Source organism: Procambarus clarkii, chromosome 82, assembly GCF_040958095.1.
Source record: "Procambarus clarkii isolate CNS0578487 chromosome 82, FALCON_Pclarkii_2.0, whole genome shotgun sequence".
In the NCBI taxonomy this organism is placed as follows: Eukaryota; Metazoa; Arthropoda; class Malacostraca; order Decapoda; family Cambaridae; genus Procambarus; species Procambarus clarkii.
The window spans coordinates 1,199,981-1,213,075 of NC_091231.1; the positions used below are offsets into that span (position 1 = coordinate 1,199,981).

A 13,095-nucleotide genomic window follows, 5' to 3' on the forward strand; every position below is an offset into this window, starting at 1 on the left:
GTACTGTACACACTCACGACATCCTACAACCTCAGTCTCTCCCTCACTCATTTCAGACCTCTGTGTAAGGTCTGCCTCTAGATCGTAGTCTAAATCATCATCCATGGCACCATCATCATACAATATGTTGCGTATTTCCTCCTCGGTCATTTTCCATGACCGCGACTGACTGTGGAGCTGGAGCTCGTAGACGATTCGTCAGACATGGTTGCTTCCTTGAAACTGAGGCTCCCCATGGTCTTGGGACATTCTGGGATTTTTTTCAAAATGGTGGGTGATCACTGGGACCCTCAGGTATCTATTTTTTATGTGCGTCACCGTACGCCAGTTTTGAATGGTACGCTATACCTATAAGATCCCTAAGGCGCGTTGCGCTGCACGCGCGTTGCACAGCATGCACTTGACAGGTGGTGTTTGACATACCACAAGTATGTCAAACTGCATTTATCAGTACCTGTATTGGTGGAACCCACCAAGCGCCCCACTGACATCAGAGATCTTCACCTAGCACACCCGACACCAGAGTGAACAAATCACCAGCTCGCGTTTACCTCAACTGCCAGCTTTCCAATAATATTTACTTTCCAATTATTTTCCTCATCTTGTTTCTTTTATTGTCTCATTGAGTTCCATATCATTTTAGAGGGGAACATTTTCGCACTGTAACTATGCACTGCACATGTGCAAAACTAGCTTCAGCACTGGCTGGACTTCTGAATGTTTTTTCTCCTTCTAACCAACAGTTTCAATTCTTTACTATCAGTTACTATCTAGAAATGTAACATTATGTTTGTAATTCATCTTGTATGTACTTTATGTACTTTTACCTGAATAAACATTTGATATGATTTGAGTTACCCCATGCTATTACACATATTCCTACCAGAAAGGGCCCCTTCCTTACAGTGGCTGAGCTAGAGAAGCCCTGTTGTGGGTGAGGTGCTGCTCTAGTGGCAGCGCAGGTTCTTTTAATGGCAGTATGACCCTTTTGGGACCATTTGAAACATTCCATGTGGTGCCAGTATCAGAATATCACCCTGCCACTGTTATGGATTGTGGCCAAGTACCACAGGTTATCTTATCTTAAAAACAAACGAGTGTCTTGCGACTTTTCATAAACTCCTGAAGCTTTGTTTTTGCTGTTAAACATTCTGCTTTTAAATTCTTTAACACTCTTTGGAATTCCTAATTTTTAGGGTTAACTTTGTGTGTAGAGAACCAATGCTACTGTATGGAGTCAGTTTGCAATTGGAAATTGCAAACTGACATTTGCAATTTGGACATTTTGGATAAATTGGACATTTTGCAGCCAATTTGCTATGTTCTAGGTTTTATACAACCTTCTAGCTTTTTCAATTTTTTTTTTAACTCAGTATTATATGCTATGTACACAAGACTTGGGCAGTAAGGAAACAGCTGAACAAAGCCCCACCGGCTCTCTGACCTTTGTGCTTGGGACGTGACTAGACTAACAGGCTACGGTGCACGGTATTGTAGTCTCCTACTGATTTTGAGACAGGCCACCATTCCTACACACACTCACTTCTAATATGCAAATGGATGTCTTTAATAATTTATTCATAATATATATTATATATATATATAATATATATATATATATATAATATACATAATATACATATACATTATGTATATTTATATTTTGTGAACTTTTTAAGAGTTGTATAAAGCTTTTAATTAATTTCTTATAATATTATTCTTTAACTTCATTTCCTCCTAATAATTCCACTTCATTCATATTATTCATTTTTAGAATGAAGTACAGTATTTTATTATACATTTTGGGATATGGTGTATTTCTGACTTTCTTCCTCCAGACTACACAGTAGAGAGGACAGCAATGGAAGCACCAGTGAGTGTAGTGATGGATCATGCTCACAGTGGCACTCACAGTGCCATCACGGAGACAGCTCACTCATTTAAGAGCTCAACTCCTGGGCAGTCTTCTCCGTCCTCAACACATCCGCTCGCCTCTCAATATTCTATGTCAAAAGCACGAGAGCAGCAACAATGGATCTGGGTGGTTTAGATTGTTGGGGGCTGATGGTGTATGTAAGTCATGACCCAGACTTTACGATCTTGGTTCTGAAACTATGCCTGAAGGAAAATATCAATACAGTCTTAAATGACTTACACTGAATAATGCCTAGCAGTGAACAGGATTAATTAGAGTGATATCAATTTTGTCAAGAACATTTTGTACTTAAAACTAAATGGAAGGCTTACCTTCCTTAATCATTTAACTCGCCCTCTTGTGGGAGTTTCAGAATTGTAGCTCCTTGAATTAAGCATGAGATTAGGCTGCCATGAAATGTACAAGATGCAGATATTAGAATCTTGCAAAATTGAATTAAGTTAGAATTCTTGAATTGCTTTAAAGTTTATAAAGTTTTTATTGTTTTTTTTTTTCTATTTGCCTTTGAGCTTTGTTTGCAACATAATAGTTTGCTTTCCCATAAAAATTACCTGAAATTGGACGGTTTCATAAAGTTTATTAAATATTAGTTTCAATACTGTAGTAACAAAAGTTAGCTTTTCTTAGCTGAATATTACAAACGTTTTAAAAGCATGGTTTGAACTGTAGTTTTTATCTGTATATTATTACCTAATACATTTTCAGAGCATGGTTTTGCTTTTACAAGAAAATTTAGAATTTTGAAGAATTTGATGATTACAATTTTTATTGCTTTGTTATTTTTACTAAGATGAAGTGGTGTATAATAATAGCTAAATTAAGTTATATAGGATAGAGAATGATTAATTATGGGGAAGAGAGAATGGGGAAAGTGCTTAAATTGGAAGAGGACAATGAGGCACTCAGGAGTGAGCTTTGCACTCTAAAAGGAAATATTCTTCAGCATAGTAAGATTATTACTGCATTAATGGACAAGGTAACAAATCAGGAGGAACAAAGCAAGGAACTAGTGAAAGAAAATGAGGTATGAAAAGTGAAAAGTGGTGACTTTAAAGAAATAAACAAGAAAATAGACTCATATAGTAAACAACTCAAAGGGACCCTGAGGACTAACATAGTTAGGTAAGGATCTGCAACTGGAAACTTCATTACCAACTCACATAGAGGAGATAAATAAAGAACTAGGAAAAATTTAAAGAAGAAATAAAAGAGACGTATGTGCAGGTTGTAAAAGAGAAAGAGACAATAAGGAAGTGTGTTTGGAAGTCCAAACCAGAAATGACAAACAAGAAGCAGTAATTAGGCAAGGAATTAGGAAAGAACAGATAACCAACAATAAACTAGTACAAAACACTGCAGATAGAGGTAAGTCTATAATAATTTTTGGGTGTTTAGAGAAGGAAATATCATCTAGGGTGGACAGAATAGTAGAAGAGATGAAAATCATAGAAAAAATAGTAGGACTAAGAGAAGGCCTAATTTCAAAGGAATATGTCAGTGATTTTAGGAGGATAGGAAAATATGAGAAACACAAGAACCGCCCCTTAACTGTGCAACACCTCATATGATAGTTGAGTAACTGACGTCCAGTAAATTCTGGAGTGTGCACCCTCGACTTTTGGCGGAATATGTAGCAGTTGCATGGTGTCCATATCTTAAGAAGCACATCAACAAACTGGAAAAGGTGCAAAGACATACCACTAAATGGCTCCCTAAACTGAAGAACAAGAACTATGAGGAGAAGTGAGAGGCATTAAATATGCCAAACTAGAAGATAGAAGGAAAAGGAGGCGATATAATCACTACATACAAAATAGTAACAGGAATCGATAAAATTGATAGGGAAGAATTCCTGAGAACTGGAACTTCAAGACCAAGAGGTCATAGATTTGAACTAATTAAACAAAGCTGCCGAGGAAATATAAGAAAATTCACTTTCACAAACAGAGTGGTCGACGGTTGGAGTAAGTTAGGTGAGAAGGTGGTGGAGGCCAAAAGCATTATATGACAAAGAGTGCTGGGAAGATGGGACACCACGAGTATAGGTCTCATCCTGTAACTACACTTAGGTAATTAATAGGGGGAGCAGAGGTAAAAAACCCTGTGCACATGCAGCTCAGAGTACCCTATAGTTCTGGCTCATGCAGCACAAACGTGTTGGAACAACCACAAAGGCCAACAAAAAATAACTTGGCTGAAGCAGGAAACGGGAACTGAAGATACAGAATGGACAGCCAGGGCACTAGCTACCATCAGCAAGAACGTAAGGTGGAGCAGTTGACTTATCTGGTGGGCCTCCCTCCTCCTCCCCAAACAAAGGGGTGGAGGTTGGGTGAATGAGCTAGATTCATTAATTTTGTATTTGTTTAAATTGTTGAGGGAGTTCTTTTGGCAATTTGGAGGTATCAATATTTCTTATAACCAGCAGCGACTGTTTTGTTTTGTTGACTTTGTGGTTGCTTTCCCGGTGGTAGTGGACATGGACAATTTTTTACTTTCGACAGTGGTTTTTTATTGTTGTTCAGTAATTTACTTACATGCACAGTAGATAAATATTGCTTCACCAATCTCTATAGAAATATATTTTAATAATAATGGAGTGATTACTGTGACTAATTGAAATATAAAATGAAAATTGCAGTTTACAAATAAAAAGGTAATTGAAAATGTCATTGTTAACTATTGAAAATAATCTGCACAGCAAACTTTTTGAAAATCCATGATGTGCCATTACTTACATATCTCATCCTAACTTTGAAAATTGATTACTATTTTTTTTAGTGGATCATAAAACCAGCATTGAATGTAATGAAAAGCCATTTTCTGGGTGAGACCTGGAGGATCCCCAGAGCTATACCGGGCTTATGTGTATATATATTAGACTGTGGCAACAGCCAGGAAGACTCCCCGGAGTCTTCCTGGCTGGCAGACTGCCTTTCTTTTCATTGGGGGCTTGGCATTCATTCTGTTGGACCGCGCACTTGAATGGCGAGAATTGACTGCGGTCGTTCAGGTTTACCTGGGGGGTGAGTTGGAGCACCTCAATGCATGATTGTTTGCCCCCGTCCTTCCTCATGATGTTGGCCAGGTGCGGCTTCACGTGCAGGTTCCCTCTCTTTCGGCATCCCTGGTGGCCGAGGATTTGCAAGCCCGTGGGCATTTGGCTTCGGTCTTACGCTTCTTTTCCTTGCTGGAGCTGTCTTCGGACTGGCTCAGGGTGGGTGTGGAGGAGCGGGTTCCAGGCCAGTGTCCGGTGTGCTTGCTTCAGCAGCTCAGGCGTTGGCTGCCTTGTTGAAGTTGTATTTGTGCCATTTTTGAGGGAAGCAGTGTTCTGTTCTTCGCTTCTTGCCTCGCATGCTGACAGGCGGTGCTCATCCATTCTTTGGAATCATCTTGGGCCCTTCCTGCTGAGTCGTCAGCACAGTGATCGCTCTGAGCATCAGTCAGACTCTTGTAGGGGTCGTCAGCTCTTTCACGGTTTGCCCCGTTGATGGGGCGATAAGGGGAAGGCTCGTGCTGTTTGTTCTTGCCTGGTCCCAAAATTCGTGGGCATTTCGGGTCATTTTCCTTCGGCCTGCGGTGGCATTGAGTCATTCCTTCTCCTTCAGGGAGATCGGGGCTTGCAGGGTGGGCTTCTTCCCCCGTGCTCTGTCAGGTCATCTTAGAGTTGGTTTCCCGCCTGTTTTCAGTTCTGAAACGGGACTGGGCTGATCTGCGATTTATACTGGACTTGTCCCGTCTGATCCCCTGGGTCTTTTGCCCTTCCTTTCGGATGACTGCACTGTCTTGGGTCCAGCTGCTTTTGGTGCTGGGTGCCTGGATGGTGTCTGTGGACCTCCGGGATGCGTATTGGCATGTCCGGATTCATCCGGTGTTCAGAGACTGTCTCGGTTTTGTAGTTGGGCGACAGACTTACTGCTTTCGTTGCCTTCCAGTTTGGACCTGGCACCTTGCATGCCCACATGCTCTAACCGGGTCGTGGTGACCCGTTTGAGTTCTGGTTTACCTTGACGATTGGCTGGTGTGGTCTTCCAGCCAATCCGTGTGTCTACTCACCAGGGATTTGGTTCTTTCCCAGCTCACCGAGTTCGGGTTCTTGGTGTACTGGAGGAAACCCCATTTGGTTCCCTCTCGGATTCGGACTGAGCTGGGTCTTGTATGGGACTCTCGGACCGCTTCCTTGTCTCTCCCTCTGGCGATGTTGTTGCGGCTTCAGTCCTGCTTGCAACTGTTTTCGGAGGGCAACTGGGTCACACGTCGGTTGTTTGGGCGGCTGTGCAGGAGCCTGATCTTCGCCATACTGGTCTACCCGTCGGGTCAGATCTGGCTTCGGTGGATGTTCTGGTTTCTTCAAGGGTGTCCCTTCCGCCGCTCTCGTAATCGCTGTGTTCGGATCCTGGGAGCCTTACGTCGGCTGCTGCGTTACCGGCTTCCTCTGAGAGTTTTTCGGGTTCTGTGCCCTGACGCCTTCCCCGAGCCCTCCTCGATGTGTTCATGGATGCCTCGTCTCTCAGCTAGGGTTTTGTGACCAGTGCTTACCAGGCAGGCCAGGGTCAGAGGGGCCTGTCCTTCCATCGGGCTCACAACACGGAGCAGGAGTTTGCAACGGTGTGGCATTCGCTTCAGAGGGTTCATGTTGCTCACAGAGCAACGATCCAGCTCCATTCGGACTGCTCCCCGGTGGTTCATTGTCTGAACCGTGGGGGTTCTATGCGGTCCTTGGCTCTTTGAGGCTGGTCGCTTCAGGTGACTCTTTTGCTGAGTTCTCGGGGTTTGGCTCTCCTGGCGGATCACGTTCAGGGGGTGTCAAATGTCCTGGCAAATGGCCTGTCTCGGTTCATTCCCCTATCCATGGAATGGACGGTCGACACAGACCCATTCAGTTGGCTCTGCTGGACGTACAGGCACCTAGAGGTGGACCTCTTCGCATCAACGTGGTCGAGGCATCTTCCAATGTATGTGGTGCCCTTCCCAGATTGCGAGGCCATTGGGGTCGATGCCTTTCAGCTGAACTGGTCGAGTTGGAGTTACCTGAACCTCTTCCCATCGGTTCGGTTGTTGCTCCGGGTCCTGGCTCGCTTGGAGACACTTATCAGGGACAAGTAGTCCTGTTAGCTCTTTGGTGGCTGGCCCAGCCCTGGTTTCAGGCACTTCTTGCTTCTGTCCGAACCCAAGGGTCTTCCCGCGGCCCCGCCTTTTTCAGCAGATTGGTTCATTCTAGTATGTGGCTGGTTCGATCTTCTCTGCTTTTTGTGTCTGGTCTTTTTGACGTGGGTTTATCGCCACTTGTATGGTGATCAGGTCGCTTAGTTGGTGTCCCACCTGCGAGTTTGTCATGACAGCAGTATGAAATTTCCTGGCGGTCCTTTCGGCACTTTGTTTCTTCGTAGGTAGACTTCAATTTCTGATCAGGTTGTTTTGTTCTTTCTCTCTTGGTTGTTTCAGGACCGTCATCTTATGCCATATACTATCACCTCATTTCAGGTGGCGCTGGTGGAGCTGCTGCAGCTTGCATTTGGGGTGTATGTCACTTCTGCTCCGTTTCACAAGCATTCTCGTGAGTTGTTGCACCTCCAGCCTGCTCATGCGTCGCCTGAGCTGTCCTGGTCGTTGCACTGGGTGCTCTCTTATCTCTTCTCGGTTTGTGGTGGCCCCCTCGGTTTAGGACTGTTTTTCCTATGGCTCTTTTCTTGTTGGCATTGGCCTCTGGGGGTTGGGTTGGAGAGCTTCATGCTCTCCTCCAGTGCAGGGGTTTCTGCTCTTTCGGTCCTGGTTCGTTTCTTCGTTTGCAGCCATCTCCTTCTTTTCTGGCGAAGAATGAGTCTGCCGCTTTCCGAAGGGGTCCTTGGGTTGTTGATGCTTGGTTGGTTCGGCCGGGGGTGCATCATGTTTTGTGTCTGTTTGTGGCTCTTCGCCGTTAGTTGCGCGCCACGGCGTCTGTGGCAGAGGACGCGCTTTGGGTTGACCCAGTTTCCCTTCTTCCCTATTCCAGGGCGTGGGTCTCCCAGGTTGTCCTCAGGATTATTCGGTCCAGCCAGCCTGCAGTCTATCCCCGTACGCACGCTGTTCGAAAGTTCGCGGCTTTGACTGCTGTTTTGGTAATATGTCCTGGCTAATCTTTCAGGCATGTGGCTTTTGGAGGTTGAACAGGGTCCTGGCTGCACGTTACCTTGTTAATGTTCCTGGTCCTTCTCGGGCTTGTTTAGCCTTGGGTTGCAGATTGCCTGTTGTCTCGACTTCGAATTGAGGAGCAAGTGACGACTGACAGTCACCCGGATGAGTGTCTTTTCTTCTTATCTTTGGTTAGGTAGCTCTGGGGAGCCGAAGGGGCTCTCCACAGAAAACCAGCGTTGATTGTAATGAAACGCCATTTTCTGGGTGAGACCCGGAAGCTCCCCAGCATCCCTCTCTCTCTCCAGTCGGCGGTTTTTGATACTCAGCCTCTGAACTGAGGAGAGTTGCCGGCGTGGAGGTCTGGAACCCCCCCGTTCCCCTCCCGGGGAAGGGGGGGGGGGATTGCAGCCGGATGTGCAGCGGTTGTGGTGATGTCATGTTTGTTTCCTTTTTTTTTTTATTGGGGAGTTCTGTTTGCTAGTTTTGCTTTTGGTTTGCAATTTTTGACCAGCAGTAGTTTGTTTTGGAATTCCTACCTTTCTGGGTGCCTGACCTGGTAGATGGCAGAAAAAGACTGCTTCCAATTACACTGGGGTATCTCTAGGCCATTGCTTCTCGTACCTCTCTTGAGGGGGCCAGGTTCTGGCTCTGGTCCCCGGTAGACTTAGAACTCCTTCGATTGACTGTTGTCACGGTCTAATATATACACTTCAGCCCGGTATAGCTCCGGGGAGCCGAAGGGGCTCTCCACAGAAAAGCATAATTTATACGACTATTATTTGCTCATCTGCTTTGGTAGTTACTTGCATTGTGTACTGGTACTGGTTAAGGTACACATTTATCATTACATTATTCTTGTACTCTGAGAAATTAGTATGAAACTTTGTTTTCTCTCAGTCTTTGAATTACATGTACATTTGTGCTTTTTACAAGTTTTGTAGACAACACTTGTACTAATCATTTTGTGTTATTACAAAATGAGTCTTCGCATTGTATTTGTCCCCCTTTGATGTTGCCATATATTCCCATTATATCAAGTTGTTACCCCTATGTTTGACTGTTTGTTGTCGCAATGAAAGTTACGGTAATTCAAATCTTTATTTTTTTCACTGTTCTGGTTTACAGGCTCTCTGTTCTTCCCCGATATATGCAGTCCAACTAGACCACAAGCTATATCCTCCAGCTACCAACACAGAGTCCCATTTTGTGATATAACAAATAATTCATGTAGCCCCTTAAGGGCAGCTCCTGGGCAGCCCAGCGTTCAAAATTCTAGTTTTGTGGGCACTGAAAAATCTGGAGAGTTTTATAACAAAATTGAAATGGACGCTGACTCAATGCCAATAGATGAAGCGGAGTGTGTGTGTAGTGAATATCATAAAAACCACACGGTGACCGAGGCAGTGGTTGATGCAAATACTGAGCTCATTGCAGAAATGCTCAGGGAAACCCATGGCTGTGAGCCATATTTGTTTTTCTAGTAAAGGACAGTTGCAGTGTTAATTATTTAGAAGAGGATAATGGAGACAGAAACATTAATAAAATGGTATAAGGTACAGTATCTTCCTCTAGTTGATGTTTGTCAGAACAACCTTGTATTATACTGTATGTTTGTGTGTAATTGCCTTAATGTTGTTACAGGATGAGAGTTGTGCTCATGGTGTCCCATCTTCCCAGCACTCTTTGTCATAACACTTTGAAACTACTGACAGTTTTGGCCTACACCACTTTTATCACTTGACTTGTTCCAACCTTCTACCTCTCTGTTTGCAAAAGAAAACTTTCTAATATTTTTTTGGCACCTTTGTTTCCTTAGCTTGAATCTATGACCTCGTTCTTGAGGTTGCCTATATCAGGAATTCCTCTCTTAATTTGGTTGATTCCTGTTATTATATTGTATGTTATGATTATATTGCCTCTTTTTCTTCTATCTTCTGGTTTTGGCATATTTAATGCCTCTAGCCTCTCTTCCTAATTCTATTTTCAGAAGTGAAAAACAAGAGTTTTTCAGTTTTATAGAATGCCTTTGAACCTTTTCCAGTTTATTGACATGGAACTTGAAATATGGACACCATACAACTGCTGGATATTCAAATTTTGGTCTCACAAAAGTTATAAACAGTTAATTTAGTAATTCACCATCCATGTAATTAAAAGCATTTCTGTAGTTGGGAAGTGCAGCATATGCTCTTTACACAATGTCCTTTACATGTTACTTTTGTTCTGTTATTACACTATATACACACACATATATAAGTACAGTACCTACATTTGTGTTCACCATAGCAAACCACTAAGCTGGTAAGGTGAGTCCAGACAATAACAGGTTGCCACACAAAGCCAGCAGACGACACTACCCACCCTCCCTCGCCAAGATTTCTCCTCCCATCATACTATGCACAATACAAATTATCACCAAAATCCTGCTGTTATCAGAATACTGGTCATTTTTATCACAGTCAGCTGTCTTCTGTAATACTGTCATCGCTAAATAATGTTACATATATATTTTTAACATTTTTAGGTGATGCTGTGGTTACAAGCCGCACAGCACTGCTGTTAGCTCATTTGCAAGCCTTGGTTTCTCACTTAATACTGAGGCTCTCACACCCGGGAATGTTACACACGATTTTTTATTTTTAAGTGTGTCTGTTTACAGAAGTGCTGAGAAAGGATTTGAGCTGCATGTACTGTGGGAGTTTTGAATCACTCTATCTAAAAATGTCACATGATGCTCTGCGCATCCTCGCTCTAGCACCACAAGGCGCTCTGCGCAGTGCACTGGTTAATGCTGCTCATTTACTTTTACACTCTTGTTAATTTTTTATTGTTTATGATTTGAATGAGTTAGCCAAAAATTTTATTACACCTTTTAATAATGATTTTATATTTATTTATATATACAAGAGTTCTTACATTCTTGTACAACATACAATTGTACAGTATATTTATAATTTTTAGATGAGAGTGCGTGGGAGGGAAAGTGCTGTCGTGTCCCGATGACAATGGATCTTCCATCGACCTCCTCCACACAAGCCATTTCTCAATGCTCATCCATGCTCGATCACTTTTCTACTGTCAAGGCTGAGAATGGTTATGAATTGATCAACTTTGAAACAATCATGACAGAAATGCATGGATGCTGAGTGTTAATAATTTATAAGTACAGTACTGTAAATATATATATTGTACTCTAGTACAGTACTGTATACAGTAGTAATATAACAGAAAATAAAGATGCTTTGCAATTAACCCATTTTATTTTTATATTATAAACAAGATTTATTTACCTTTTTTCCATTGCTTTACAATTATAAAATATAGCCACCTGTGAAATTCTAGAGTATTTGTTGCAAGAGGACTCATGTTTTCAAGAGCAATATACAGTACCTGTATAAATCAACTCAATTAAAATGAAATGTTTATTCAGGTAAAAGTACAAACATAATGTCAGATTTCTAGATAGAGCTAGTACATACCTAAAGCCACTAATACGCACAGCATTTCGGGCAAGGTGTGGGAAAAAACACTTAAGACTAAAACTTGATACTAATTGAGATCAAAGCATAAATTGAGTTGAAATAGGGAAAAAGGGGAGAAAAAATGGTGGAAATCGGTAGTTATAAAAGTTGGTCATCAAACAGTATTGTTTGAAAATAGCAAGACATGGGTTGACATTAAGGGGGTAAGGTAGGTTATATGGAGTTTATTAGGTAGTACTTAGTTTTCTCTTAAACTGGTTAAGAGAGGTATAGCCTTTGACGTGATTGGGAAGGTCATTCCACATTCTGGGTCCCTTGATTTGCAGAGCATTTCTAGTTTGGTTAAGTTGCACTCTTGGAATATCAAAGAGATGTTTGTTTCTGGTGTGGTGCCCATGGGTTCTGCTACAACCTTCTAGGAAGCATTTAAGTTCAGGATTGGCATTACAATTCAGAGTTTTAAATATACAGACTACACTTGAGAGGATGTGCAGTGACTTAATATCTAACATAATCAAAGATTTAAGTAAGGGTGCCGAGTGCTGTCTGGGGCCAGAGTTTGTTATTGTTCTAATAGCAGATTTGTGTTGAGTAATTAGAGGATGTTGATGATTTTGGGTAGTAGAACCCCAAGCACAATAAAGCATATAGTCATAAAATCTACTTGCAATTGCTATGTTTTAGTAATGTGGTACAAATTAAATAAAATTGTCTTTCATTTAATAATATAATTACTTGTACACTATATGCAATTCTTATACAAACACTAAGCAGTTCTAGTTGAATGTAAATGAACTCTTAAAAAAATTGTGTATAGTGTTTCTAATGCGTAATTACACCAAAACTTAATGTTCGTTATCTTCGTTAAGACTGGAACTTCAGTGCATTCCATGAGTAAATTATAATTAGATTCACATATTATGTAGAATACACTGTAGATTATTAAATGATTATTAATCAATGAATAATTGATAATTAATGATTCATGTAACCATGGCAATTGATAAAGTTATAATTAATCATGTAACCATGGCAACTTATGGAAAGTGATTATTATTAATCATCGCGTAATCATGGCAACTTATGGATAATGATCATTACTCTTCATGTAATCATGGCAACGTATGGAAAGACAAAGATGTCAAAGGATGCTGTTATCACTGTTTTTGTTTAATTACATCTATCACTTCCTTAGTGATCTTTAGGGTGCCAGTATGAACTTAATAAACAAAATTATTTTATATTTTATTAACTCAAACATCTGTAGATTTAACAGTCTATAATTGTAGATGTGAAATACATTTGTATTTTGTCTGTAGAAAAAGGTGTGACTATGGTGTATTCTGGACATAAGTTTTCCTCTAAAAAAATAAAATAAAATTTATTGCAATCAACTTATGATCACTTTTTTACTCTTTTTTTTCCCATATTTTAACTTATTAGTATACACACAGACATGATTTGATGCTATTAAGGTGAACTTTAAAGTCATGCTTTCCCAGCTACAAGGCAGAAAAGTAATGCTGTACACGTGCATTTCACACCAGTGTGCCGGTGCTACCA

The 13,095-nt window shown here is 41.5% G+C and overlaps 1 protein-coding gene across 5 annotated transcripts in view; it reads left to right on the top strand.

Annotated features, from left to right (window-relative positions):
• Positions 1-12,926, top strand: part of LOC123764258 (ankyrin repeat domain-containing protein 10) — a 69,653-nt gene extending 56,727 nt beyond the window's left edge. The window contains exons 6-8 of one of the 5 annotated variants that reach the window (XM_069315755.1): positions 1,839-2,073; positions 9,176-9,603; positions 11,012-12,926. In XM_069315755.1, coding sequence (XP_069171856.1) covers positions 1,839-2,050 — 212 coding nt within the window. In that variant the 3' untranslated portion in view covers positions 2,051-2,073; positions 9,176-9,603; positions 11,012-12,926. Of the gene's footprint in view, positions 1-1,838; positions 3,302-9,175; positions 9,604-11,011 lie in introns of all 5 variants that reach the window. The other 4 variants (XM_045751810.2, XM_069315754.1, XM_045751812.2 and 1 more) reach the window with 4 other exon arrangements.
• The last annotated feature ends 169 nt before the right edge of the window (positions 12,927-13,095 follow it).